Source organism: Cladosporium halotolerans (assembly GCF_011745625.1).
Source record: "Cladosporium halotolerans strain TM138-S3 chromosome Unknown Sca10, whole genome shotgun sequence".
NCBI lineage: Eukaryota > Fungi > Ascomycota > Dothideomycetes > Cladosporiales > Cladosporiaceae > Cladosporium > Cladosporium halotolerans.
This window is the reverse complement of record NW_027191461.1, coordinates 662,946-686,683: the sequence shown is the minus strand read 5'-3', so window position 1 is coordinate 686,683 and position 23,738 is coordinate 662,946. Positions and strand designations below refer to the sequence as shown.

Here is a 23,738-nt window from a genome sequence, read left to right as displayed (position 1 = left end):
TCTAGATATATATGACATTGGTATCTTGATTTCTGTGAGCTACCTCATCGCAAGGACTTAGATAAGCTATAACTCATTCATCGAATCGTGAGCCAGAGGAACCCATCTCTATAGTGCGTAACAGATTGCGAAAGGTGAGGAAGTGATGTGGTCAGACGAACGAAGTTGGAAATGAAGCAAACGTTTTCAGCTTGTGACATGAGATGAGGTGGTAGACATGTGCTGGTGAGCAAATGTCAAAGGCACCGAGGGTATATAAAGGTTTCCGCCCTTCGTTCTTCTCGCTCTCTTCTTCCTTGACCTATAGTGAACCGGCACACTCCAATATCCAAACACTGTCACACCTTTCCAACTTCCATTCAATTCATCCACTCAATCACCATCCTTACTACTTCCCTAACCGAATATCTCGCCTTAAGATGGCAAGTACTCAAGGTATGTGGAGCTCGTTCTTCATAATATAATTCCTAGTACTATACTAGGACCAGCTAGGGGCCTCTAGTACTCACAGACAGAGTAATAGCTTTAAAGCCGGACTGAAACTGAGACTAACATACGTTCATCACTAGGCATTCACGACGGAACACGGCGATCTACTTTGAAGCGTAAGAGGTCCACGATACACACTCTCAGGGATGGTGCTTTCGCAAGCGGTAGGTCATGATCGACCCTATCCTTTGCAGATATTTATAATCAGTTGGCGGCGAATTGACATTCTCATCTGGGAGACAGGTGGTTCTAGAGCGCCAGGAAGCAATCGCTCACCGTCACCTACTCCGGGGACATTTACATCGGAGGCTGTCGATCTGTCCGGTGAGTAACGAACTGTCTTCGAGCGCCTATATCTGCTGACCAGCCGTAGTTATCGAGCTTCGCCTAACGAACGTCCGCGGATCGAATACCATTGTATTCAAGACCGTGCAAACACAGATGTTTCGCCAATTCAAAAAGGCGTCTGCTGGTCTGTGTGATCGACACGATAAAAGTGCTCGTAAAATCAACCAGAGGCTGCTAGGCGTTGCAGGCAAAATCGAAAAGGCGAGGTCATTCGGCAGGCTCAAGAAAATTCACGAACTGGACGGCGAAGAGCTACTCAAAGACACCAGAAAGCGGGTCGCCAAAGAGAGAGACGACTGTATCGATTTCTTCAACAATATGAATGGCGGTCGCTATCAAGAGGCTATTGAAGCCGCGGCGGTCGATCCACTAATTGAAGACGTTAAGAGGCTGGAACAATCTGCCAAATGGTGCGAAGATCTTGCTACGGATCTAGAGGGGCTGGAAAAGGATGAGTTGAAGGAGATAATGAACACCCGAGTCGAGTAGTCTTACTGCCGGTCAGACGTTCCACAGAGCAAAGACGCCGATGTCGTCAAACATTCCTGGGCTGCACCACCTGCGGCTGGAAAGACGTGCAGAAACCATGCAAATCCACTGATTAATCTGATCTCTTCTCAATTTTGGTTCAGAAACGGATTGCGGGTGGATGGCAGAGATTGAAAGATGAGAGCATTTTCCAGAGAGGTGTAGAAGACCGAGATTCTACGGCTGCGAAACGTGGCCTCATGATCCCTTGTTACAGCAGGGAACTGGGACAGAATTACAGTATCTGCTCATTCCGACCATAATGGAAATGGCAATGCCATCTCTCTCACGTGCTTCAAGCTTTCTCCCTCAGCTGCGCTACACTTGTCGGCACCTGCCGAACCCCAGAAATCGTCACTCCCTTCCATGGACCCTGACAGCGTGCATCGTCAGGTTGTTTGCCACAACTTGTAGGCAGCATCCAGCGCTCTTTGTTCTCGTCCACAATCACACACACATACTCGCATCATGGCCTCAGATCAGGTCGAGAAGCAGCCTCTGCTCGAAGCGCAGAATCCTACCGACGAATCCACTCCAGAGCCCACCCTCGCCGAGCTCCAACAGAATGTCTACAAAGCCCAGCGCGCGTATATGCGCGCCTGGTCTCGGTCGACGTCTGGCAAATGGCATAAGAGGATCATCTTTGGCGTCACGGGCCTGCTCGTTTTCTGCATGGTCGCCATGATGTCGCTGATCGCCTCCGACTTCTGGCTTGACGACGAGCCATACAGCTCTGGCAGGGTGCCGCTCGAGGCGTTCATCATGTCGAAGTGCCCGGATGCTCGAGACTGCCTGCACGACATGATCCTGCCGGCTATGCAGAATGTCAGCCACAAGGTCGACTTCCAGCTGTCTTATATCGGAAGGTGAGCTTGCTTGTCATCGGGAAGCGGAGAGCGTCATTTGCTAACCATGATCGCAGCATCACCCACGAAGACGACGGCGTCGCCTGCAAACACGGCCCCTCCGAGTGCCTCGGCAACATGCTCGAGCTCTGCGCCGCGCACCACTATCCGAACCCCAAGATCTACCTCGGCTTCACCATGTGCATGTCCAACCAGTACGACGACATCCCAAGCAAAGAGCTGGTGGAGGAGTGTGCCCTGGAACACGGCATGTCATTCGACAAGCTGCATGACTGCACGACTGCCGAAGACGGCAGCTTCAGCGTCGATATGTTGAGGACCAGCTTCAACAGGACGGCTGCGCTGGGTATCGAGAAGAGCTGTACGGTGACTGTTGGCAATGAGATCTTTGCTGTCAGAGACGGCGGAGAATGGAAGGATCTCAGGAATGGCAGCAGCGCGGCGAGCTTGGTGGATGAGGTCATTAGATTGTACCAGCCGCCGAGCTATGCGGACTGGTGATTCCTCCAAATGTCATGCTACCATAGGTTCAGATTGTAACGTCATAATATCATTTTCCTACCTCTTCTTCCAATCTTCCAATCGCTGCAATAGTGCTCGTATGAGAACTTGTGACGCTTCGCCAACCCTGAGGATACAAGGATTACAGCAGATTGAGGAGCGCGACGGTGTAAAGCCACTTCTTGATCGTGAAGGTCTTGTATTTTTTTATTGTATCTACAAGCCGGTTTGGCCCATTGGGATTCTATGCGTCTAGCAACCCAAGTATCGAGTCTCAAGCCATCTTCTCTCCAGGTCTTCGACGATCCTACAAACGACGACCTTAATATCGGGGAAGACGCTCATGAGGCGCCTCAGTCCCTGCGTGCCTGCAGTGTAGGTGACGAAGACGATCTTATCTTCCCTCACGCCATGGTCAAGCAGGACCTTGACGGCCATCAGAGCAGCGCCGCCACTGCTCATCTGAGGGTCAAGAAGCAGAACCCCATTGTGTTTGCTAATCTCAGGCGACAGCGAATAGTAGTGCAGCTCAGGCTCGCCTGTGCGGAAGTTGGTCTGGATGAGAATGCGGCCGGTACGGCAGTCGGGGATGACTCGCTTGAGGCCGGTCTCGAGGATACTGCCACCACGAAGGACAACTACGGCGGACACGATGCCATCCAGGGCGAGCCCGTTGTAGGTGTTGCCTGGGACTGGCGTTTCCACGACAGTTGACTTATAGCGGAGGGGCTCAGTCGCCTTCTCTACAAGCATGACTGCAAGGCGGTCAAAGTAGAAGACAAAATCCTCACGATCGAGACCAGGCTCCATCAGCCTAGTATTGATGCCTCGCACTTGTTTCGAAGGGTCGAGGACAATCACGTTCGGCGAAAGGGGCGCGTCTTCCGACACTTTCCCGAGTCGCCGTAGCTCCGCCTGGTGTAGAGCTGACTTTTCGTCAAGCGTCTTGTGAACGCGGTCTGAGATCATGCTAATAGCAACTTTGTTCTCAATGCCTCGAGGGACAATAAGATCTGATAATCCATTAGCTAGTGCTCGTAGAATAGCGCGCTAGAATTTTGAGGATAAGGTAAAGATCAGATAGGAGCGAAAGACGTGATGGTTTGTGTTTCTTCAATGTGATTCAGTTGAACTATGCATTAATTTTGAATCATCATGATGACAGGTGGCATTGTAATAACAAAATTCAAACTTACCAGCAACATTCCTCTGCGGCTCCACATATTTGTGGTAGTTGGGCTTGACAAAGCTGAACCACTGCTTGATGCAACCTTCGATGTCTCGGCCGCGCTCTCGCACGTCACGAAGCAGTCGTCGGGATAAGCAAAGATCAGGCTCGGCGTCTGCAAAGATCTTTAAATCAAGCATGTCCAAGACGCGCTGATCATGCAGAGCAAAGATGCCCTCAAGGATGAGTACATGCGGCGAATAGATGGTCGTGGACTTATCAAGTCGGGCATGCTTCTCGAATGAGTACACCGGGATGTCTGCTTTCTTGCTTCAGAGGTGTTAGTGAAAATAACGATGCCAACATTCCGGATGCACTTACCCAGCCTTGATATCCCTCAGCCTCTCGACAAGAACATCGAAGTCAATGGCCTCAGGGGCATCGAAGTCGTACTCGTTCCTGAAAGCAGCAGCACTCTGCTCAAGTGTCAAGGGCTTGTAAAAGCTGTCCATAGACAAGATGACCACCCATGGCAGGCTGAGCTCCTTGATAATGGCATAGGCTAGAGAGGTCTTCCCAGAACCGGAGCTACCAGCTATGCCGATGATCGAGGTGTTAGCCCAGGGCGGGGAGTAGTGTGCCCTGTCCAGTCGTCCGGTGTGGTTACTGGAATCGACCATGGTCATGTCCTGGACATTGTTTGAAGTGGTGGGGGAGAGCTCCTTCATAGCCTCCATGGCTCATCGAAGTCGCCAGCTCAGAACATCGGCCGATACTGCGATCGTCCACATGTTGCGCCCAGAGTGGGATCGTGTGTGAAGTGAAATGCAGAGACGGGGAGGAGACGCGCGCGGCCAAAGTGAAGTTTGCTGTGGCCGATATTCGGCCGGCGCTAGCTTTGGCTTGGCATTGCCGCGACCGCCGCTTCAGCAGAGCCTGCTACCGTGCTTCTTAACAGCTCTATTCACTTCGGACGCACCTTTTCTTCCTTCCCTCAACCTCGAACTCGCCTGTCACCAGCAGGCGTGCTTGCAGTGTTCATTGGCTGGCATGCTAGCTGCGGCTACACCCTGGAAGATACCATAAAAGGCGCTCCTTGCGCTGGTATGTCTTCACCAGCTGGGTGTGCCGCCAGCTACCTCCGGTAGCTCCTCAATCGACACTTGCTGAACAAACACAACAGCGATCCTCAAAAAAAGGCAGAGCACCGTGAAAATGGAGCAGAAGATCGCCGAGATGAAGCCCAACAAAGGGTAAGCCTTCCATCCCCTTCCCTCACCTCTCGCGGCCAAGCCTCGAATGATGTTAAAACAAATGGGAATCTCTCCGAGGAAATAATGCGGAGACAACAAATCATAGATGTTAGACTTCTGATATCATGGCTTGGAGCTCGATCGAGGATTACACACTGCAGCTTCTTCGAGGTGCATCCGCTAATACTCGACACAGTGACATCAACTCGGTCATCATGGACTATCTCATATCAGAGGGCTATCCTGCAGCGGCTGAGAAATTTGCCCAAGAGACCAACCTCTTCCAGAGTGATGCCTTCGATTTGAGTAGCATTCGTGAACGGGTGGACATCCGCAACGCAATCCTCGCGGGTCGCATTGAGGATGCCATCGAGCTGCTCAACGAAACCAACACTATGGTAAGCTCATTCATACCCTCCTTGCTCCCACATCACAAGATGATACAAGTTTCATGCACCACTCGTAATCTCCCCTCGGGGCGTTGACGAAGCAAACTCACTACTTCAGTCCTCAGTCTGATCCCTCCACTGCTCCCTCAGTTGATTCCGACTATATTCTCTTCAAGAATTATTCACTGACTAGCCGAAAGATCCTAGATGAAACCCCTTTGCTGCACTTCAAACTGCTGCAGCTTCAGCTAGTAGAGATCATTCGATCTGTCCTCGAGAAAAACAACGGCAAGCCAGCATCCGCTGAGTTTCGCCCAGCACTCGAATTTGCTACGAACCAGCTTGCCCCTCGCGCTCCCACGGACCCACAGTACCTGTCGGCGTTAGAAAAAACGATGGCTCTTATGATCTTCGATGCGGACAAGATGATACCTGAAATGAAGGAGCTCTTGGACCTGCAATTGAGAGAAACTGTAGCTGGTGAGGTCAACAAGGCAATCCTTGAATCACAAGGCTTGAAGCCAGAGGCTCGGATCAGAGAGTTGGTTCGGGCCAGGGCATGGGCAGAAGCCCAAGCCAAGCCCCTCCACCTGCTGCCTGCCAACAGCGATATTGGGCTGGATGGTGACAACGTCTCTGCTGCTCACGATAGTGATGCTATGGTCACTGGTTGATGTTACGAATGCATGATATACATATCCGCTCTTGCGCTGGCGCTGGTGCGTAATACAAAGTAATTGGTCTATCACTCACTTCGCTTTTCACAAACTGTGTCTTCCAGCTTTGCACTGTGATTTGCTTCTCACATGGAAATTGCAGCCGCTTATCCACTCCAGCCGCTAAACTACAAGCCACATCTGCCCGAACTGGCCTTGGTCAAGCATGTGCCTTGAAGCGTTTCAGTCCATGGTGGTAGTGACTACGCACCAAACGAGGAGCGCAAACGTTCTCCGCTCGCTTATCCCGGCAACCTGCAAGGGGTTCGCCAGATGACAAACGTTCGGTCTTTCCTTCACAATTCACCTTCATCCTAAGCTCATGTGTCACGTGTTCTTTGCTTGACGCTGTGTCGGCACGACAGCTCAGTCAGGTGTCGAGCACGCCAGAGGCGACTTCGCTCCTTCCCACCAGAGTCGCGCAGCTTTGGCGTCGCTCCTTCCTACCAGAGTCGCGCAGCTTTGGCGTCGCTCCTTCCCACCAGAGTCGCGCAGCTTCGGCGTCGGTCTTCCAAAACATTCAACGACTCCACGCTCATCATCCAACAACCTCGCCACTTCGAACCCATTCATCACCAGACACCAGATATCATCTCCCTTCGACAGCCGTTCTGTCCGAATCAACAATACTACTTGACATCAGGTAGATTTGAACTAATCGCTGGAGCAACTGTCCAGAATGGCGCCTTTTACGCACCGTATTATCCGCCCTTTCGCAACCGAGCTTAGAGCTGCCGACGAAGATCTCGACCATCTTCTCGCCTTTGCTCGAAAGTATACTATTGAGGTGAAGGAGTTCTCGCCTCGCCAGGCGGGTGATTTCGTGATTATAACCTATCGCGATAAGCGCTCTGGCGACGTGTACACGCACAGAGAAGAGGGGCATATTGACTACCGCTATGACTTGGACCAGTATGCCCTCTGGTTCAAAGAAGCAGAATTTGGGGAAATAAAAGGGCAAATGCTTGGAGAGTCTGGGAAGATCGATGAGCTGCCGCGTCACCCTGTGAACAACCAACCACAAGCCGCTGGGATAGGTGGACTACCACTATCGGAGTCTCAACCACCGCTCGAGCGTGATGGCCTCGGCGTGTTGAGTCGCCTTCCTCTCGAGCTCCGCTTTGACATCTACGATTACGCCTTCCCGCACCCGCACTCGTTCTGGCAGTGCTATCACGGGAAGCAGCGCGGCCTCACCCTTCTGGGAAGCCCACACTCTGACCCGGTCCCAGAGATCCTTTTCACCTCGCACGCCATCCGAAAAGAGATTCTAAGGGCCCCAAAGAGCTCCGCTTGCCACGGCAGAGCTCTCGAGGTCATCATTGGCAGCAAAGTAGTGGCGTGCAACTTCCCGCTCCAGGCCAATCTGCAAGCTGGCCAGAGTCTTCAAGCGAAGGAGGTCGACGTCCTGCCGCGCGGCAAAACGCTCTTCATCGGCGTCCAGGTCCCGTCTCCCCGCTCTGACGAAGGCATGGAAATGGTGCGCTTCAACGTTCGGAAAGTCGTCAAGCTGCTGATCGAAATCTCCGCGAACCACACTCTGCCACAAGTGCGCGTTTCGTTCGAGACCAACGCGAATACCCGCGGGCCGAAATATTTTCAGAGCGACTTTGAAGCTCTGATGCGGCCTTTCCGCATCTTTAAGCTCCCACCAGTGGTGGATGGTGGCGAGGAGTGCAGACCCCTGGTTATAGAGCAAGCCCTTCCTTCTGGAGTTCGCGATGCCAGACGCAGCCAACTGTGTAAGGAGATCGAAGATGCAGTGATGACTAGGAAGTGAAACGATAGGATATCGACAGGGCTTGAAAGTCACTTCTGCCATGGAGTCGCAGGCTTTGGGGTCTCTGCATAACGATCGATGGGATGAGCAAAAGTCGAGCAGGCACAGCCAGTGAGTCATTCTCTTGCTCCGTGTTTGCTCATTGGATGCAGTGAAATTTGCCATCATGGACAGGGCAAATGATTCTCCGGAATGGAGGAGTGCTTTTCGTAGAGTGCTTTGAAACGACAGTACAAAAAGGTGTGGTGTTGCGTGGGATCAATGATGAGTGCACCTAGGTAATACCGCGAATGTGACAATTGGCAATACTTGACTGGATCCGGGCTACGAGAGATTCGATGTTTTGTACGTGAACATGAATAGTAACGATCAAGAGGTATGCTCTGCAATCGCTGCTTTTCAAGTGTTCTCTTGCGATTTCAAAGCTCCCTCGTGTGAAGATGGAAGAAGACGACTGCCAAGCTGTTATCGCATATACAATTGACAAAAGCGTTCCGGCTGGGATCAGATTGCTTTTTTTGCTACGGTCACGTGCCACATCTCCCGGCTTGAACTCACCTCACGCCAGAAGCAGAAGTCGCGCCGCACAACTTCGCTCCACAGCTCCACTCCGACTCGATCTCCAAGCGCTTCGCAACAACAACAACAACAACAACAACAACAAAGCGATTCGCTTCCACAACAACATCCCTCTATACCCCATTCGACGCACCACACCATGCTTCAGTATCAGCATGAGTATCTCCTTCCGCCCAGAGGCCCGCATAATCAACATGTGGTGTTGAGCGTCGATTCAACGTCGCAGACCTTCATTCATCGAGACGTGCCAATCGAAATCGGCTTGAAACATTTCGTCGACCTCGCCGACTTCCTCACTCAATACAGTGTACGTATATCCATTCCTCCCCAATCGGACCTCCCTGCCAATGCCCCCTCCTGCATCGATGTCCATTATTTCCATAAAGAGTCCGGAACCCGGTACGGTGTGCGAGTTCGAGGTCAGTTCCGCGGCACCCGGTCTCCGACCGTCGACCTTACCAATTGCATGAACATGTTCGACATGGGTTATGCCGAAGTCTTCGAGCCAACTGGAAGGATGCTGGGGGAGAGCGGTCGGGTCGACGACAAGCGCGAATTCGGCGCGAATCCGCGGGAGTATCTCAAGAAGTTAGTCGTTCTGGACAGCCGCGACCGTCTGTTCTCAGAAACCAGTATTCGACCGATTCAACCGTACACGCAGAGGAACGGGCTGGGAACGCTGGGGAGGCTCCCTCGCGAGGTCCGCTTCGAGATCTACAGACTCGGCCTTTCCGATCCCTGGCAAGGCTACCACGTGCTGTGGGACCGCCTTATTCTCCTCGGCACCGGGCAATTCAGTGCCTTCTCTCCTGCCCTCCTCCGAACCTCCCACGCCCTAGCGGAAGAAGTACGTCACCAAATGCCCAACACCAATCGCCAGCATGGAATCATCGTCGGCAAGGAAGTCATCGCCTTCAACTTCGTCCTCGAGTCTAGTCTGCGCCCTGGCGACACCGTCTGCGCGGAGCGCGTGCGCATGCCGCCCACCAACAGCCTCTTCATCGGCGTGCAGGTTCCCTCTCCGCGCAAGGACACAGATCTTGCCCTCGTTCAGTACAATGTGAAGGCCCTCGTCGGGCTCCTCAACGCCATCACGATCGGACGGCACACCCGCATCCCGCCGATACGCGTCTCGTTCCGGACCAACAAGGAGTCGCGCGGCTGGGTGTACTTCCAGAGCGACTTCGAGACTTTGATGAAACCTTTTGGCAAGTTGATCACTATCCGTAATCCGGGTGATAACCGCAAGCCGTTGGTCATCGATCGCCCCTTGCCTGCTGGCGTGGATGACGGCAGGCGCGCTAGGCTTTGCGACGAGATCGAGGCGTCTGCGGCTCCATGGTTCGGTCTTGCGGGGGCTGGCAACGATTAGTGGGGAACCACCAAATGGACGGATCGTTTTTCCGGCTCAGACGACACAATAAGGTGAGTGGCACAAATAATCGAATCTACTGCTGTCAGCTTAACTTTACTGCAGGTCTGGGATACGAATGTTGGGATTCACTGGCAAATGGACAGAAAGGAAAGAAAATCGGAACAACAACGGAACAAACTTTGAAACAATAATGCAGGCGTAGCGTGGGAAACAGTTCGAACGAGTGCTGGGCAATCAATGGTGTTGCTTGGAAGGTCTCTCTTCCATTCAAATGATCACACCTTCGATAGCGAAACAGTAGTCGAGCACAATCAAACCCACGGTTTTTCTTTCACACCGAACGTGTCAGAATGAGTATTGCAGTGACCATTGAGTTGCAAGGTATATAGAATCTTTGGTGAATAGAATGTGTAAAGGCGCACAGGTATATTCGACGTGAGGTCAAACGTGAAGTCGAAGTTTGAGGTGGGGCGGGGCAATGCAACCACGTGGGAACGGAAAGTTTGTACGCTTTACCAAGGCCTTGCTTGTACCAGGGAACGTAGAAAGGTTGAATAGTCTAACAGGGTTGACTACTCTAACAGTAAATACTCGAACGGAAACTCGACTTGAGGCTTCTGGAGCTAAGTAAAGCGAGTTACATCTTGAACCTGTTTCATAATGCCAATGTTGTCGAAATAGGCCTCTCGCTAGATCCTAGGAGACCTCAAACTTCCGGACAAGCGGCCCTCCCCCTCCCCCGCGTTGTCGTCATCCGGCCTCTCTCGTGTTCCGGGCATAACGTTGTCTTGGACAAGACCGAGCACACCAAAGACACCTCACTCCTTGACTGTAGTAACAACCCAGATCAAATTCCACCAAAAGCATCCTGCCCGCCACCCTACCGCCTCCCCGTGCCCACCCGACCAGGCACTCCATCGATTGACAAAAGGCCACAACAATGCCCTACTACGAAGTAAACCACACAACGCCCCTCCTCCCCTCCCAAAAGTCCGACCTCGCCCTCCGCCTCACGCAAATCCACTCCACGCGCTTCGCCACGCCCCGCCTCTTCGTCAACGTCCGCTTCACCGACCTCAGCGCCTCCTCCCCGACCGACGCGACAACGCTCTACGTCGGCGGCCACCAGCGCAGCAAATCGCACATCCTCGCGCACGTGCGGACGGGCGCGTCCAGGACGCAGGCGGACTTCGACGCGCTGTGCGCGGAGATAGCGGGGGCGTGGGAGCAGATCGTCGAGCCGATGCCGAAGGTGAGGAGGGGGGAGGAGGATGGGGACAGAGGGCTGTACAGCGTTTTTGTGCTGGGGGATATTGTTGCGGGGCGGGAGGCGGGGTTTGCGATCCCGGGCGCTGGTGGGGATGGGGACTGGCTGGCGGAGAATATGGGGGCGTTCAGGGCGAGGGCGGAGGGTGGGGAGGTGGAGTTTGGGGAGTTGGTGAGGGAGGTTGAGGAGAGGGGGTTGATTGCGGGGAAGAAGAGTGAGGCGCAGAGGTTGGAGGAGATGATGGGGTGGGGGGATAGTGCATAGGGGTGTGCTGGGCTGGTGTTGGGATGGAAATGCTTGCGATGTGGGAATTTTCAAAATGCTGGAAGTGCATTGCTGCTTGTTGTCGCTCTGACTACGTGGAAGAAAGCAATTAGATAATTCTTGGGATGATGGCCTGGCGTCGCTTCGTCTTGGTGAAAGGAATACGCTCGAACGCCGGAAGAATGAGAATCAACAAATTTGGGCTCAACCGTGGCTGATGCAACGAGACCATGCTGTGAATTAGGTTAGCAAAGTAAGCGCATGACACCAAGTGCGCAGGAGTACTCACCAGGCAAACCACATCCGAATCCAATGAACAAATACAGCAGGAACACAATGACCAGCCCCAGCATAACCATCAACTTCATATTCTTCCACCACATCCTCCTCTTCAACCCCCTCGACCTAACCCTGAAATCCCTCGCACTCCCACCCAACCGATCCGTCTTATCAACCAACAAATCCAACCTCTCGCCCCGCTCCAGCACCCTCTCGATATTCTCCGTCATGATCCCGCGCACATTGTCAATCTCGCCCTGCACATTCCTGAACGCGTCCTCCTGCCCGCCCTTGGTCGTGCCATACTCGACCATCAGACTCTTGAGCTGCGCATTGAACGCCGCGGCGCCGTAGGCGGGCAGGGCGGCGAAGTCGGTGCGCTCCGGGTCGTAGGCGGCGCAGAAGCGCTTCTTGATCTCGACGAGGAAGCCGAAGGGCACGCGGCGGCCGAGGTCGGCCTTGGCGACGACGAGGTAGGTCAGGCCCGGCGCGGAGAGGGCGTCGGCGTTGTTGGAGGCGGAGCCGGCGTCCGCGACGTAGTGGATGAGGTTGTTGTTGTGTGTGTAGGTGAGCTTCTGCGGCGAGTCGTGGGAGATTTTGGGCAGGATGACGGAGGCGAGGCTGCTGGTGCCGGAGGCGGCGGAGGCGGTGTGTTCGGTGAGGATGGTGTTTTTGTAGGCTATGCAGGAGTATAGGAGGGGAGTCGCTGGGGTGGACGAGGAGGCCATCGTGGCGGGAGTGCTTGGCGGTGTCGCGGTGCAAATCCAGGGGCGCGTTGTGCTGATTGTTGACTTTCACAGTGGTTGCAATGTTACCCTCCTGTGCAGTGCGGATAGATCAACAGGCGATCGGAATGTTCGGTATGCGCAAATGCAGACGCCTGATCAGGCGGCAAGAAGCAAGAAGCAAGCAAAGCCGCCAATTCCAGAAGCGCATCACGTGAGCGCGGCTTCGCTGACGTAACAGACGAGATTGCGGGGAAAGCTCGATGCCCCATGGGGCAAGGAGCCGCGGCTCAAGCTGCAGGCCCAGGCTCAGGCTCAGGCTCAGGCAGCTGCAGCACCCAGCGCGGCGGTGCAGCAGCAGCAGATCGCATCGCTCACCGTAAGGTGCCTCATGCAGGCAGCAGTCGAGACCTCGGGCGAAGTCGGTTGGGCGTCTCAGAGCGGAGAGACGCCTGCCCTTTAAGCCTCAACCGCGCTCCTTCCCGTTTCTTGGACCATTACTCTCGTCTAGAAGCCCTGTTGACCTGACTGATCTGTCCTGCACTTCCACTACTACACCATAAACAACACCCCATCTCCATATACACACCATATCATACCATCTCGGCCTCGAGCTCAACCTCAGAGCCACACAAACGCAGAGCAATCATGCCATTCCTCGGGTATCCCCTCCCCTCACACACCTTCACCGCCTACCACAGATCCACTAACGCTCCCACCCAGAGGTCGTAGCGGTATCATGCTGACCATGGTGGCCGCCGGCGGCGCCTTCGCGCTCCTGTCCTACCGCAACTCCGCACGGGATGCGCGCAACAATCAGCCCGGGAATCTCTATGTGAGGACGGAGAGGTCTGGTGAGTACTGGCGATCCAACTTGAGAGGTGCTGAGAGTGAGTGCTAATGCGTGTCGGTGTTGCAGGTGGAGGAGTTTGATCGGAGCCATAGAATGAATTGAGACGAGTGGAAGGGTGGGTTCTCGGCTTGGTTTTGGATGGTCTTGGATATTGGGAAATGGGAGGGACATCAGGTACACTGCATTATATCAGGGCTCTGTTGGCGTTACTGTTGGTTTGATTGGTACAAGGAAGGGAGGATGACTACAGGAGAAGGACACGAAGTTGCTCTAACGGATCGCTACTCGACAACCGCCAAATGCTATCGATAATGCCGCAAGCTACATTGCACGCTCGCTTCGCTGTTCTGAAAAACACACATCCACAGCCATATATACAAACACACGCAAATCCCCAAATGCAATCGAAAACCAACTACCTTTCTCCCCCCTCCTCCTCCCCACCACCAACCCTCGCCGGCCCCGGCCCAACAACCGAAACCGGACTCTCAACCTCCGCGTCCCCCTCCTCCGCCCCCTCCTCCCTACTCAACCCACTCCCCGTCGCCGTCCCCGGCCTCTCCCTCTCCCTCTCCCTCCTCGCCTTCTTCCCCCCACCCTTCCTCGGACTCCTCCTCCCACCCTCCCCCATCCCCCTAACCCTCACAACCCCATCCCCCTCGCTCCCACCCCTACTCCCGCCACCCGCCTGCGCAATCCCCTTGATCTCTCTCAAGACCTCGCGAAACCCTTCCTCGAGCGTGTTCATGCGCGCCAGCATAATCCTGCTCACGCGCGCCTTGTCCTCCTCCTCCTCCTGCCGCCTCTCCCGCCCGCGGCGCAGGAACGCGTCGCTGAACGACGCCGGGAAATCAATCCCTTCGCCGCCCTGGCCCGCCGGCGCGATGAACTTGTTGTCGCCGATCTCGCTCGCGAGGTCGAGCGCGCGCGCGCTGAAGCTCGGCTGCCGCGGGTGGTTGTTGGCGGCGCGCGTCGCGGCGGCGAGGAACGCGAGGCCCGAGGAGCGCTGCGCGGGCGCCGTGCTTTGGCGCGGCGGCATGCTGGGGCGTGCGGAGGCGGGGAGTTTGGGTTTGGGCTGTTTGGGCGTGCGGGTTCCCGGGAGTAGGAGCTGGGGCGTTTCGGTGCCGGTGCCGCCGGAGGAGTTCTGGCGGGTGGAGGTCTGGGTTGTGCGGGAGGGGCGGGTTGGGGGCCGTGGGAGGCTGGCGTCTGAGCTGGGGTGGTTGGCGGGCGGGGCGAAGAGCATGGTGCCGCTGGAGGCGTTGCGGGCGTGCGGGCGGAAGGGCGCGCTGGTTGTGGGGGGGAGGTCGGGGGAGTCGCGGAGGCGGGCGCGGGCGGCGCTGGAGAGAGGCGTGTAGGGAGCGCGGACGGCGGCGGGGGTCTGGAAGTATTCGCTGCCGCTGTCGTCGCCGGGGGTTGTGCCGCTGTGGTTGCGGTTGAGGACGGAGATGCTTTCGCCGAGGCCGGGGGTTTCGTTGTCGGTTTCGTGCTCGGGCTGCTCGTCGTCGCCGTCGGCGTCGGTTTCTTGCGGTTGGACTTCGAGGAGTTCGTCCGCGGTCGTTTCGTCTTCTTCGTCGATGGGCTTTGGTCGCTTTGGCGCGGTTACGGACAGGCGGTCGGGGTCGCTGGTTACGCTTCTCGTGGCGGTGGAGAAGTTGCGAAGGCTGGATCGCAGGGCGCTCGTGTTTGCGCGACGGAAGGGCGGTTTCCTGTTTTCGAGCCGCTCGACGATGCTCCTCGGTTGTTCGACAGGCGGGCTCGCGCCACCTTGTTCGTCCGCATTCTGCATCCATCTGTCGACGACAGTCGTGCTGTTTCGGCGCTCTGGATCCATGCCCTCGGTGGTCGTGCGAACGGTACCACCCCGGTAAGGTCTGCGGAAGACCTCATCCAAGGCGCGATCCTTGTGGAAGCTGATCACAGACGGCTCCCTCAGCCTCCTTCCAGGGCTGAAGAGATCCTGTGCCTTGCTCAAAGAAAACGCGACAGGCTTGCGCTGGCTGCGAGCAGGTCTCTCCACCAGATCAGTGGGGCCGTAGGCGATATTCGACAAGAGAACTCTCTCATAGAGGAAGATGACGAGCAGCACAGGGAAGTGTGTGATCTTGATAATCGTGCGGTTGAACTTGACGTACTGCCGGAACGGCACGATGTACCTCAGCGGGCTCAGAACCCATCCGATGACATTAGTTGGCGCGATGAAGCTGAATAGCGCGTCGGATTTGACCATGCTGATAGTGTTGATGGCGAACAGAAACTGATGCTCTTCTTCGGCGTTGCGGACGATTGCCATGAAGCTGTTTGTCAGCACGGTGATCAAGATCGTGACGATCAAGAAGTGACAGATGATCAGGAAGGATCCCATGATGAATTTCCCAAGAATGTTGTAACTGCCCCATTTGTCCCAAGCTGCAGGAGTGAAACCCATGAGGATCTGAAAGAGAGCGTACGCAACGTTCTTAGCATCCGTGTCCGAGTCGGCGAAAGACAAACTGAATGCAACGAAAAAGCCAGAGCATGAGATCAAGATTAGAATCAGGACGGCGACGAGATCTTGAGCCATCAAGCGGAATGCAATAAGCAGTTGCGAAAAGTAACGGTAGTGGTCCAGCACGCTGAAGAGACGAGGGAAAAGCAAAATGGCCGTCGAACCCAATGCATCGTAAGCCATTCCCGCAATGCGATGCTTGCCTTGATCGGCCAAAACAATGCCGTAGAGGCGAAGAACGTAGTAGACGCCAAATAGAAGCAAGATGCCAAGATCGAAAGCGTTCCAGAAACTGAGAATGTAAAGTCCAAAACCTTGTTCGGTGAACCCAATGACTTCGTCGAGCATATATCCAATTGACCAGAACCAGAAAAGTACCTCAAGTGGTGTAATTGTGACGCTCTGGTCCACAAGAACAGCGATGTAAAGCGCTAACATTACTGCGAAGGAAATGGTAGAGAAGAGCTGGCGGTACCGTGGAACACGAAGACGACTGAGCTTGAAAAGAGATGCATCGTGGGGATCGTACAATGTGACTGAGCGTCTCGACCTGTCTGGAAGCTCGGGCTTCTTGCTCAACCGGGTCTCATGCGCTTTGCGCGAAAGGATGGAGTCAGCGGGGAGAACACTAGGAGAGTGATCGTTCAGGGTGCCGTAGGTCCCGTTGACGGTTTTCCTTTGGCGGGGCGGTCTGCGATGCAGGTTATCGGCTTCGGAGTGGAAGACGATTGTCCCCGCCCAGATAGCTTCCAGATGTTGCACAACGAGAGGGTGAGCCAGGAAGCGTTTGGCTTGCGATCTTATCGCAATTTCAACAGTGCTAACCCTGGCTCCCTTATTGCGTGTGCGCTGCTGCTGTGCATCCTCCATGAAAGCAGGAGTAGCGAAGCCCGGTGTGCCTCGCCCAGTCGTAGGCGGCGACATGCCCTGCAACGGGTCGAAGTCGTAAGAAAGCGCATCGATTAGTTCGCGTACAGTGAACTCCCTGAGCAAACGTATGGCCAGAAGTTCGCTCAGTAATGCTCTTGTCCGCGACACACCCACATTTCCAGGATTGAGTTGTCCTTCTTTCTGGAATTGCAAGCAGTTTGCGATCAAGGCGCACAATGTTGCGCGGTTGAAGTGATTCGTGCGAATCTGCGACTGGATGGGCTTGACCAGAAACTGACTTATCTGAGGACTGCGCAATTGCTCCCAGGACAATGTAGTCTCTGCGCGCGCGACGATCAGCAGGCGAATGGCATGCGTGATGTTGTACATGGGCAAACGATCGAGATGCGCCGCGGAGAAGATAGGCAGCAAAGGAGTGTCGACAGCGTCTTCATCCTCGTTATCCTCGTCGTCGTCTTGTTCCTCCTCTTCGTCTTCATTGTCGTCCGCATCGTTGTCCTCGTCTACTTCGTCGCGATAGCGGACATGGTCGAAATACGATGTGATCCCCTGCTCTTCTGACCGCATCGACCGTTCTTGTATCATGTCGTCTTCATTCTGCAAGTTCTGCCCTACCGCACGCGAGCGCGACATCTCGGGAGATCCAGGAAAGGGCGAGTATTCGTACTGCTCGCGGTCCTCGTCTTCCTCCCTGGCCACTTTCCGTCTTTTCCAAAAGCCAAACATTGGCGGTCTCCCTCGCCAGCGGTGGCAGCAAACAGCTTGCTGCGTCTTCTGTGCAGCCTGCTTGCCCAATGATCTTGCACAGGTGCACGACCAAGAGGCAGGGGAAAATGCTAGTGGAGCTGCCAGAGACTGGTTGCTGGGCGAGCAACGGCCAAGGTTGAGCAACTCTCAAGCCTCAGCGCAGATATCCCAGCTCCGCTCGCAGCAGGGCTACACAGCCGCTTTCACGACACACAGCGGCAGGTCGTGCGGTGGTAGTAGGGCAATGCGCAGGGTACGGGACTGGCCTGCCGTCTTTGATATGCAATTCCAGCCTATCAGCACGGACCGTGGCCCGCCATCTTGGGAGGGCGAGTCGCGCGAATTGCCCACGCCCGGGGCCAGACGTGCGTAGTGCATACTGCCCGCGCGCTATTATTGCTGGGGGGCGACAACGCGTGCGCCGGCCTGCTCGCCACCGTCGAATGCAACGCGTCCACAACCCGCTCTGAGCGACTTTGGGAGAGGCGCGAGCGATCACGCCGACGGTAAGGTTTGCGCGCGCGCAAGCGACAACAATGCGCGCTCGTGCTTAGTGCTGCAGGCAAGACGCACGATGAGACAAGCGCCGCCAAAACTCTCCCTGCGTGGGGCGGCCGAGCCAAAACCTGGAGATACAGAACTTTGAGCCTGCGAGCAGCTTTTCGCCCGCTGCCAGCAGACAACCACACGCCAGCTGACCGGTGGAGCCTCTAAACGGATCGTCAAAATTCACTCCACCCACACGCACTCGTCCACAGGATCAAAAGCAATCCCCCCAAAAATCCCTCACAACACCCAGTCCAATATCCAGATCAGCGGTGTGAAGACAGACCCCTCAACTCCCTCAGCGCGATCGGCAGGACCCCCACCCCTCGCGCTCGTCATTCTCCCGTCAACGCTGCAGCCACACACCAGCTACTGTAGCCAAGCTCCCAGCCGAAGAGCGTATCGACAACCACACCTCTTGCTGTAACCATGCCGAAGCCTAGACGCAACATCGACGCCGCCGTGGAGGAAACACTTACGCCACCTGCCACCTTGACTCCCGGCCAGCATATCGCCCGTGTCAAGCAGGGTGCCGGCAACAACCTCTATCACCTCGAGTTGCCGGATGGGAAGCCTCTATTGGCGGAACTGCCGGCCAAGTTCAGATCTACTGTCTGGATGAAGCGCGGCGGATTCGTGCTTGTCGACACTTCTGCTCTGGCTGATAGGGACAACAAGCTGGGCGGTGAGATTGTCACTTATGTGGGAGACGAGCGAGCATGGATGAAAATGCCTTGGTGGCCGAAGGAGTTCCCCGCGAAGAGGGCTGGGTACGGAGACGATGATGAGGATTCGGATCAAGGGCCGCAGATGCCTCCTAGTGATTCTGAGGAGGATTGAAATTTTGTTCATTTGTGCTTCTATCTGACCCTATTCAACATGCTCACGCTTACGGCTGGCCTTTTCCTTTTTGACGGCAGTGGCCGTCACATTCGTCGACGCCCGCCAGCCCGCCGCAACAGTCACGGCAAGGCATCCCACAACAACCACGGAGCTCAGATCGGTGCTCGGATACACGTTCCAAGCCACCTCCTGCGCCGCCCAGATCACATACACGGCCACTGGATGCAGCCCCGCCCGCCACAGCAAAAATGGCGTCGACCAAGCAATGTAGGCGTAGAACTGGTAATGTAGACTCCTCGCGCACAGGCAACCGATCATCATCGCAGTCAGCACCGTCGTCATGACATAGTCGGGCGTTACGCGACGTGAAATGCGTTCCTGTTCGAGCTTCGACGGCGGTTGCAGGAGCATATGCTTCACGCCGAAGAGCGAGATGCCTGCCGGCTTCAGCCAGCGATAGTGCAAGAAGGCGAGCAGCAGCGCGGCATGGAGGCCTAGCAGTGCGAGCGAGAAGCCGCGCGAAAGGAAGACTTCTTCCCCAACGAAACGCCAGTTGACCGTCCACTTGAACATGAACACGCGGCTCAGCTCGAAAGCACGGCTTAGGTAAGCCCTCGGGTTGACGGCCAGGAACTCGTAGCCTAGCAGGACCTGCAGAACAAAAAGCAAAGATCATCAGCTCAATCTTCTCCCGCCGCTTCACCAAGTTCACAAGAAAAAAACATACCTGCACAGCCCCCATTACCACCCCAGCCCTCACAGCCGCCTCCCTCCCCGCCCCCAACCACAACACAACCCCCACCGCCGGCGCCGCCAACAAAACACTCATCTTCACTCCAACCCCCAGACTAAACACCACCGCCCCAACCCCCCACCACCTCCTCTGCCAACACGCCACCGCCGCCCACAACCCCGCCGCCGCAAAACAATCATTAAACAACCTCAGCACAAACACACTATGCAACCTCTTGCTCAGCACAAGCAACGGCAACACCCACGGCGGCGCGCCCGCGGACCTGTACGCGCTGAGGACCACCGCGAGAGTCAGAAGGTAGAGCGCGAGGAAGAGGTACTGCGCGAGCCGGATGTCGGTCCCCGAGGACGTGAGAGCGTAGAGCAGCCGGTAGAGGTATACGTGCAGGCCCGGGTAGACTAAGGGCCCCGTGGAGCCGGTCAGGAGCGTGTAGGTGCGTTCGCCGGAGAGGTAGAGTCGGATTTGGTCCATGTAGGCGACCCAGTCGATTTCGGTGTCTGTGGGGTGCGGGGGTTAGGGGGTATTGTGGGATTTTTTTTGGTGGGGGTTCTTGGGAGGGGATTTACAGGGTATTTTTTGGATGATGAGGAGGCCTAGAGCGGCGTCGGAGAGGAGTAGGAGGGGGTTGATCCAGGTGTTGTGTTTGGGGTTTTGAGCTATGGCGAGCCCTTGGCGGATGAGGTTCATGGTGGCGGTTTTTGATGATGGGGAGGCCCTCGCCTGTGGTTGGGGAGCACCAAGGTTGCGCACAGGGCTGATTTCTGGTTAAGGTCGAGCAGTTCAAGAAGTATTATTTTGGTATCGTGAACGAAGAGGTGAACAAATATAGAAACTCAGTTCATCTCACGGGCGAGTCCGTCAAGTGAGGTCGCGCGGCCAATGACAGCTGGTCCCAGGCTTGAGGGCGTCCGCCAGGCACGGCCCCTCGCCCCACCCACCTTGCATCAAAATTCCGAGATTTGCTGCAAGACGAGACGTCCCTTTTGTTCCTTCTCCTCATGCCCATCATGAGCTGAACACCAACATTGCCGCTGCTTCGCTTCAGAAGTAGCTTTGACTAATAAAATCATCACAAGGTACGTCAAGAATCGCTATCACAACATTCACAATCCCACCTCAAATGATTATACAAACATTTAAATCAATCTGTCAATCCCCTGAAGTCACCAAAAGGTGGCTCTTGACGATCACGAATGCAATATATATGATCCCCAAACTCATCAATCTCTGCACAACACACCTCTCTGTCCAGCCGAGCCTCGCGCTAACGTCAGACGAAGAACAGAGCCACTCCTAACCAGCCATCCATGGCTTCCTCCTCCGCCGCAGCCACCGTGGCCGAGCCCTTCCCCATCTTCACCGTCGCCCACAAGTACATCCTCTACGACGTGGACACGGTCTCGCACGCGCGCGCCGCGCACAACATCACGGGCGTGCTGATCGGCGGCCTGCCGCAGGCGCCGCAGCAGAACGTCTTCTCCGGCATCCCGCTTGAGCTGATGCCCGAGGAGGCGCGGTTGCTGGTCGAGAAGGGCGTCGCGTACCTCGTCGACGACGTCAAGGCGCACAAGGACGGCGTGCTTGGTGGTGCCCTGGCTCCCGAGGAGAGGCGAGCGTTCCAGAATGCGTTGCGCAAGCATGGCGCTGCCGCGGCGAGGGATGCGGAGCGCAAGATGGAGGAGAGGAAGAAGGGCGCCCTGGAGAAGAAGTTTGGCAGCAGTGATTGGAACGATATCCCGGAGGATATGCTGCTGTCGACTGGCAAGCGTGGGGCCAAGAAGGGGAAGAAGGCTGGGAGTAGGACGCCTGTGCCGAACAGTGCTGCTGCTTCGGGGACTGCTACGCCGGCGGAAGAAGTCGAAAGTCTCTTCACTCCGGTAGAGGCAGGTCCTGCTTCTGGACCGCCGAAGACTGGTCCTCCGCGCGCTCCTTCAGTTGCGTCCTCGGCGGAGCCTACTCCTTTCGCGGTCACGCCTGCAACATCCACGCCTCCGCTTAATCCAATCCCACCGCCTCCTCAGGAAGAGCTTCCTCTGCCTGACGTTCCCTCGTCGTACCCTCTTTTCAAGCACTTGCACGAGAAATCGTACTTCATGTCGCCCGGCCTTCGCTTCGGATGCCAGTACACAGCCTACCCCGGCGATCCTCTCCGCTTCCATAGCCACTTCCTCTGCAGCGGCATGGGTTGGGAAGAGGAGTTTGATCTCCTCGACATTGTCGGCGGAGGCCGTCTGGGGACCGGCGTCAAGAAGGGCTACCTGATCGGTGGCCGGGAGCCTGACGATGCTGGTCAGGAGAAGGGCGTCAGGACCTTCTGTATCGAATGGGGTGGTATGTAGGTAGACCTTCACCACTCTGACTTTGTCACGAGCCAACGAAGTTTTTTCACACATCACTCTTACTCTCACATGATCGTGTCTGCATTCACTGTGCAAAAGCTTGCTGCCTATTCTCTTTCTTTTCGTCATGTGAATGCCATGTATCAAACTCACACATTCGCCACGTCCTCCACTCCCTTTCTCCTGTCGGTCGTCAAGTCACTTCTATCAAAAAGCTTCAACCACCGCACCGCAACAACAAAAGCATAAACAACAACGAAAATGGACCCATCCGCTTTCCGCCCCAGCTACAGCACGCACATCAACAACGACAGCAACAACAACGACAAGCCAACCCTCGGTCAACCCCAACAACACCATCTACCATGCCGTACGCAAACCAAGGCCCACTACAGTAACAATAACAACAAAGCCTCAACCCTCCACCAACCATACCAAAACCACCTACCAATCCGCTCAAAAACCATCACCAACACCATCACCAACCACCCACACCCCTTCCCACAACCACTCCATCCACCACCGACAAAACCCCTTCCCGCCCCTCCCATCCCACCCCGCAACCCCTCCCGCCTCCACCGCCACGAAAGCAGCCGCCTCCTCACCCGCGCCCTCGCCACCACCTTCGAAAGCGAGCAAACCCACCCCGCCGCCGCCGCCACCTCTCTCAGCACCAGCCTCACCAGAACCCACTCCAGCGCCCCAGTCCTCCCCCCACCGCCACCCAGCACCGCAACAGCAACCGCAACAGCCAGCATCCCCTTCCGCGAAACCCTCCGCGAGGAAATCCTCGCCCTCCGCCAGAGCTACATCGCCTCCCAGCTCGCAAGCGCCGACGACGCCCCGAGCACAGCCCGCGCTCCACCACCGCCGCCGCAGCGCCGGGAGCGCGATTTCAGCGTCCCGAGCGCGGGCTCGCCCACCCGGCCGCAGCTGCAGCCGCAGCGGAAGCAGATCTTACGGCCGGCGCGGCCGAAGAGCCTAGATTTGGATTTGGATCCTGTTCCTGTCCGAGTTGGAGCTGGAGCCGGAGGTGGAGGGAGGGACGAAGGCTGGCAGACGGTGCGCACGACCGAGGCGGGCGAGGTGTTTCTGGGCGTCGATGTGGGGGCGACGTTGAGGAATGAGGCTTTGCTTAGGGGGGAGAGGAGGGAGAGGGAGAGGGGGGTGAAGAAAAGGGGGGTTGTGGTTATGCAGGAGGAGGAGGAGGAGGAGGAGGAGGAGGAAGAGGCGGGGAAGTGTGCGCTCTGCGGAAGGGAGAGGAGGGCGCTGGCGAGGAATCCGGAGTGTTGTGCTCGGCGGGGGAGGAGGGTTTGCGTGGAGTGTTGGTGCGAGGCGTTGGGGTTGGGGGTTGGCGAGGGGTGTGTTGTTTGTGGGGGGGAGTTGGGGAGGGAGGATGCGAGGAGGCTTGGGGGTGGTGGCAGGGGGTTGTTGGGGAGGTGAGTTTTCTTCCTTTTTCTTCTTTGGTGAGGTTTGATTCGAGATGAGCTTGTTCGCTGACGGATGCTGGTTTGTAGGTTGAGGGTCAGAGTTGCGACGAGCAAGATCCGTGTGCTGGGGTTTTTGGCTGGGAAGTGAGATGGTTCTGGATGTGCAATGAAGATTGGATGCCTTCTTCCAGCAGCGTGTTGGAGGGAGAAATGATGGGTTCATCATGAGTGGACTTACTGAACGGGAGTCGATACGGATGAGCAAGCAGCCGTGGGTGATGAAATAGCCAAGAGCTGTTGACAGCACTTGCATCCGGAATGAG

General features: G+C 55.9%; 12 protein-coding genes across 12 annotated transcripts; 8 read left to right on the top strand and 4 right to left on the bottom strand.

The window, feature by feature from the left end:
• The first annotated feature begins 1,662 nt into the window (after positions 1-1,662).
• Positions 1,663-2,805, top strand: WHR41_03971 (uncharacterized protein). Its single transcript, XM_069372577.1, has 2 exons — positions 1,663-2,231; positions 2,288-2,805. The coding sequence occupies exons 1-2, from the start codon at positions 1,834-1,836 to the stop codon at positions 2,730-2,732; spliced, it is 843 nt and encodes a 280-aa protein (XP_069230468.1). The 5' UTR covers positions 1,663-1,833; the 3' UTR covers positions 2,733-2,805.
• A 106-nt stretch (positions 2,806-2,911) lies between these two features.
• WHR41_03970 (uncharacterized protein) lies at positions 2,912-4,722 on the bottom strand. The gene is made up of 3 exons (XM_069372576.1): positions 4,282-4,722; positions 3,929-4,230; positions 2,912-3,745 (listed from the first exon to the last, which is right to left on the bottom strand). The coding sequence occupies exons 1-3, from the start codon at positions 4,635-4,637 to the stop codon at positions 2,985-2,987; spliced, it is 1,419 nt and encodes a 472-aa protein (XP_069230469.1). The 5' UTR covers positions 4,638-4,722; the 3' UTR covers positions 2,912-2,984.
• Positions 4,723-4,861: 139 nt separating this feature from the next.
• On the top strand, positions 4,862-6,294 carry WHR41_03969 (uncharacterized protein). The gene is made up of 4 exons (XM_069372575.1): positions 4,862-5,004; positions 5,084-5,153; positions 5,350-5,551; positions 5,743-6,294. The coding sequence occupies exons 2-4, from the start codon at positions 5,116-5,118 to the stop codon at positions 6,214-6,216; spliced, it is 714 nt and encodes a 237-aa protein (XP_069230607.1). The 5' UTR covers positions 4,862-5,004; positions 5,084-5,115; the 3' UTR covers positions 6,217-6,294.
• A 643-nt stretch (positions 6,295-6,937) lies between these two features.
• Positions 6,938-8,038, top strand: WHR41_03968 (uncharacterized protein; the record flags this gene model as incomplete). The annotated part of the gene is made up of 1 exon (XM_069372574.1): positions 6,938-8,038. One exon carries the CDS (start codon positions 6,938-6,940, stop codon positions 8,036-8,038), a length of 1,101 nt encoding a protein of 366 aa, XP_069230606.1.
• Positions 8,039-8,756: 718 nt separating this feature from the next.
• On the top strand, positions 8,757-9,989 carry WHR41_03967 (uncharacterized protein; the record flags this gene model as incomplete). Its single annotated transcript, XM_069372573.1, has 1 exon — positions 8,757-9,989. One exon carries the CDS (start codon positions 8,757-8,759, stop codon positions 9,987-9,989), a length of 1,233 nt encoding a protein of 410 aa, XP_069230605.1.
• A 943-nt stretch (positions 9,990-10,932) lies between these two features.
• On the top strand, positions 10,933-11,523 carry WHR41_03966 (uncharacterized protein; the record flags this gene model as incomplete). Its single annotated transcript, XM_069372572.1, has 1 exon — positions 10,933-11,523. The coding sequence occupies one exon, from the start codon at positions 10,933-10,935 to the stop codon at positions 11,521-11,523; it is 591 nt and encodes a 196-aa protein (XP_069230604.1).
• Positions 11,524-11,570: 47 nt separating this feature from the next.
• On the bottom strand, positions 11,571-12,681 carry WHR41_03965 (uncharacterized protein). The gene is made up of 2 exons (XM_069372571.1): positions 11,813-12,681; positions 11,571-11,756 (listed from the first exon to the last, which is right to left on the bottom strand). Exons 1-2 carry the CDS (start codon positions 12,528-12,530, stop codon positions 11,728-11,730), a joined length of 747 nt encoding a protein of 248 aa, XP_069230603.1. The 5' UTR covers positions 12,531-12,681; the 3' UTR covers positions 11,571-11,727.
• A 248-nt stretch (positions 12,682-12,929) lies between these two features.
• Positions 12,930-13,795, top strand: WHR41_03964 (uncharacterized protein). The gene is made up of 3 exons (XM_069372570.1): positions 12,930-13,189; positions 13,251-13,381; positions 13,447-13,795. The coding sequence occupies exons 1-3, from the start codon at positions 13,176-13,178 to the stop codon at positions 13,458-13,460; spliced, it is 159 nt and encodes a 52-aa protein (XP_069230602.1). The 5' UTR covers positions 12,930-13,175; the 3' UTR covers positions 13,461-13,795.
• On the bottom strand, positions 13,796-17,482 carry WHR41_03963 (uncharacterized protein; the record flags this gene model as incomplete). The annotated part of the gene is made up of 1 exon (XM_069372569.1): positions 13,796-17,482. The coding sequence occupies one exon, from the start codon at positions 17,480-17,482 to the stop codon at positions 13,796-13,798; it is 3,687 nt and encodes a 1,228-aa protein (XP_069230601.1).
• Positions 17,483-18,478: 996 nt separating this feature from the next.
• On the top strand, positions 18,479-18,889 carry WHR41_03962 (uncharacterized protein; the record flags this gene model as incomplete). The annotated part of the gene is made up of 1 exon (XM_069372568.1): positions 18,479-18,889. One exon carries the CDS (start codon positions 18,479-18,481, stop codon positions 18,887-18,889), a length of 411 nt encoding a protein of 136 aa, XP_069230600.1.
• Positions 18,855-20,513, bottom strand: WHR41_03961 (uncharacterized protein). The gene is made up of 3 exons (XM_069372567.1): positions 20,213-20,513; positions 19,620-20,143; positions 18,855-19,543 (listed from the first exon to the last, which is right to left on the bottom strand). The coding sequence occupies exons 1-3, from the start codon at positions 20,331-20,333 to the stop codon at positions 18,920-18,922; spliced, it is 1,269 nt and encodes a 422-aa protein (XP_069230599.1). The 5' UTR covers positions 20,334-20,513; the 3' UTR covers positions 18,855-18,919.
• Positions 20,514-20,953: 440 nt separating this feature from the next.
• WHR41_03960 (uncharacterized protein) lies at positions 20,954-21,985 on the top strand (the record flags this gene model as incomplete). The annotated part of the gene is made up of 1 exon (XM_069372566.1): positions 20,954-21,985. The coding sequence occupies one exon, from the start codon at positions 20,954-20,956 to the stop codon at positions 21,983-21,985; it is 1,032 nt and encodes a 343-aa protein (XP_069230598.1).
• Positions 21,986-23,738: the final 1,753 nt, after the last annotated feature.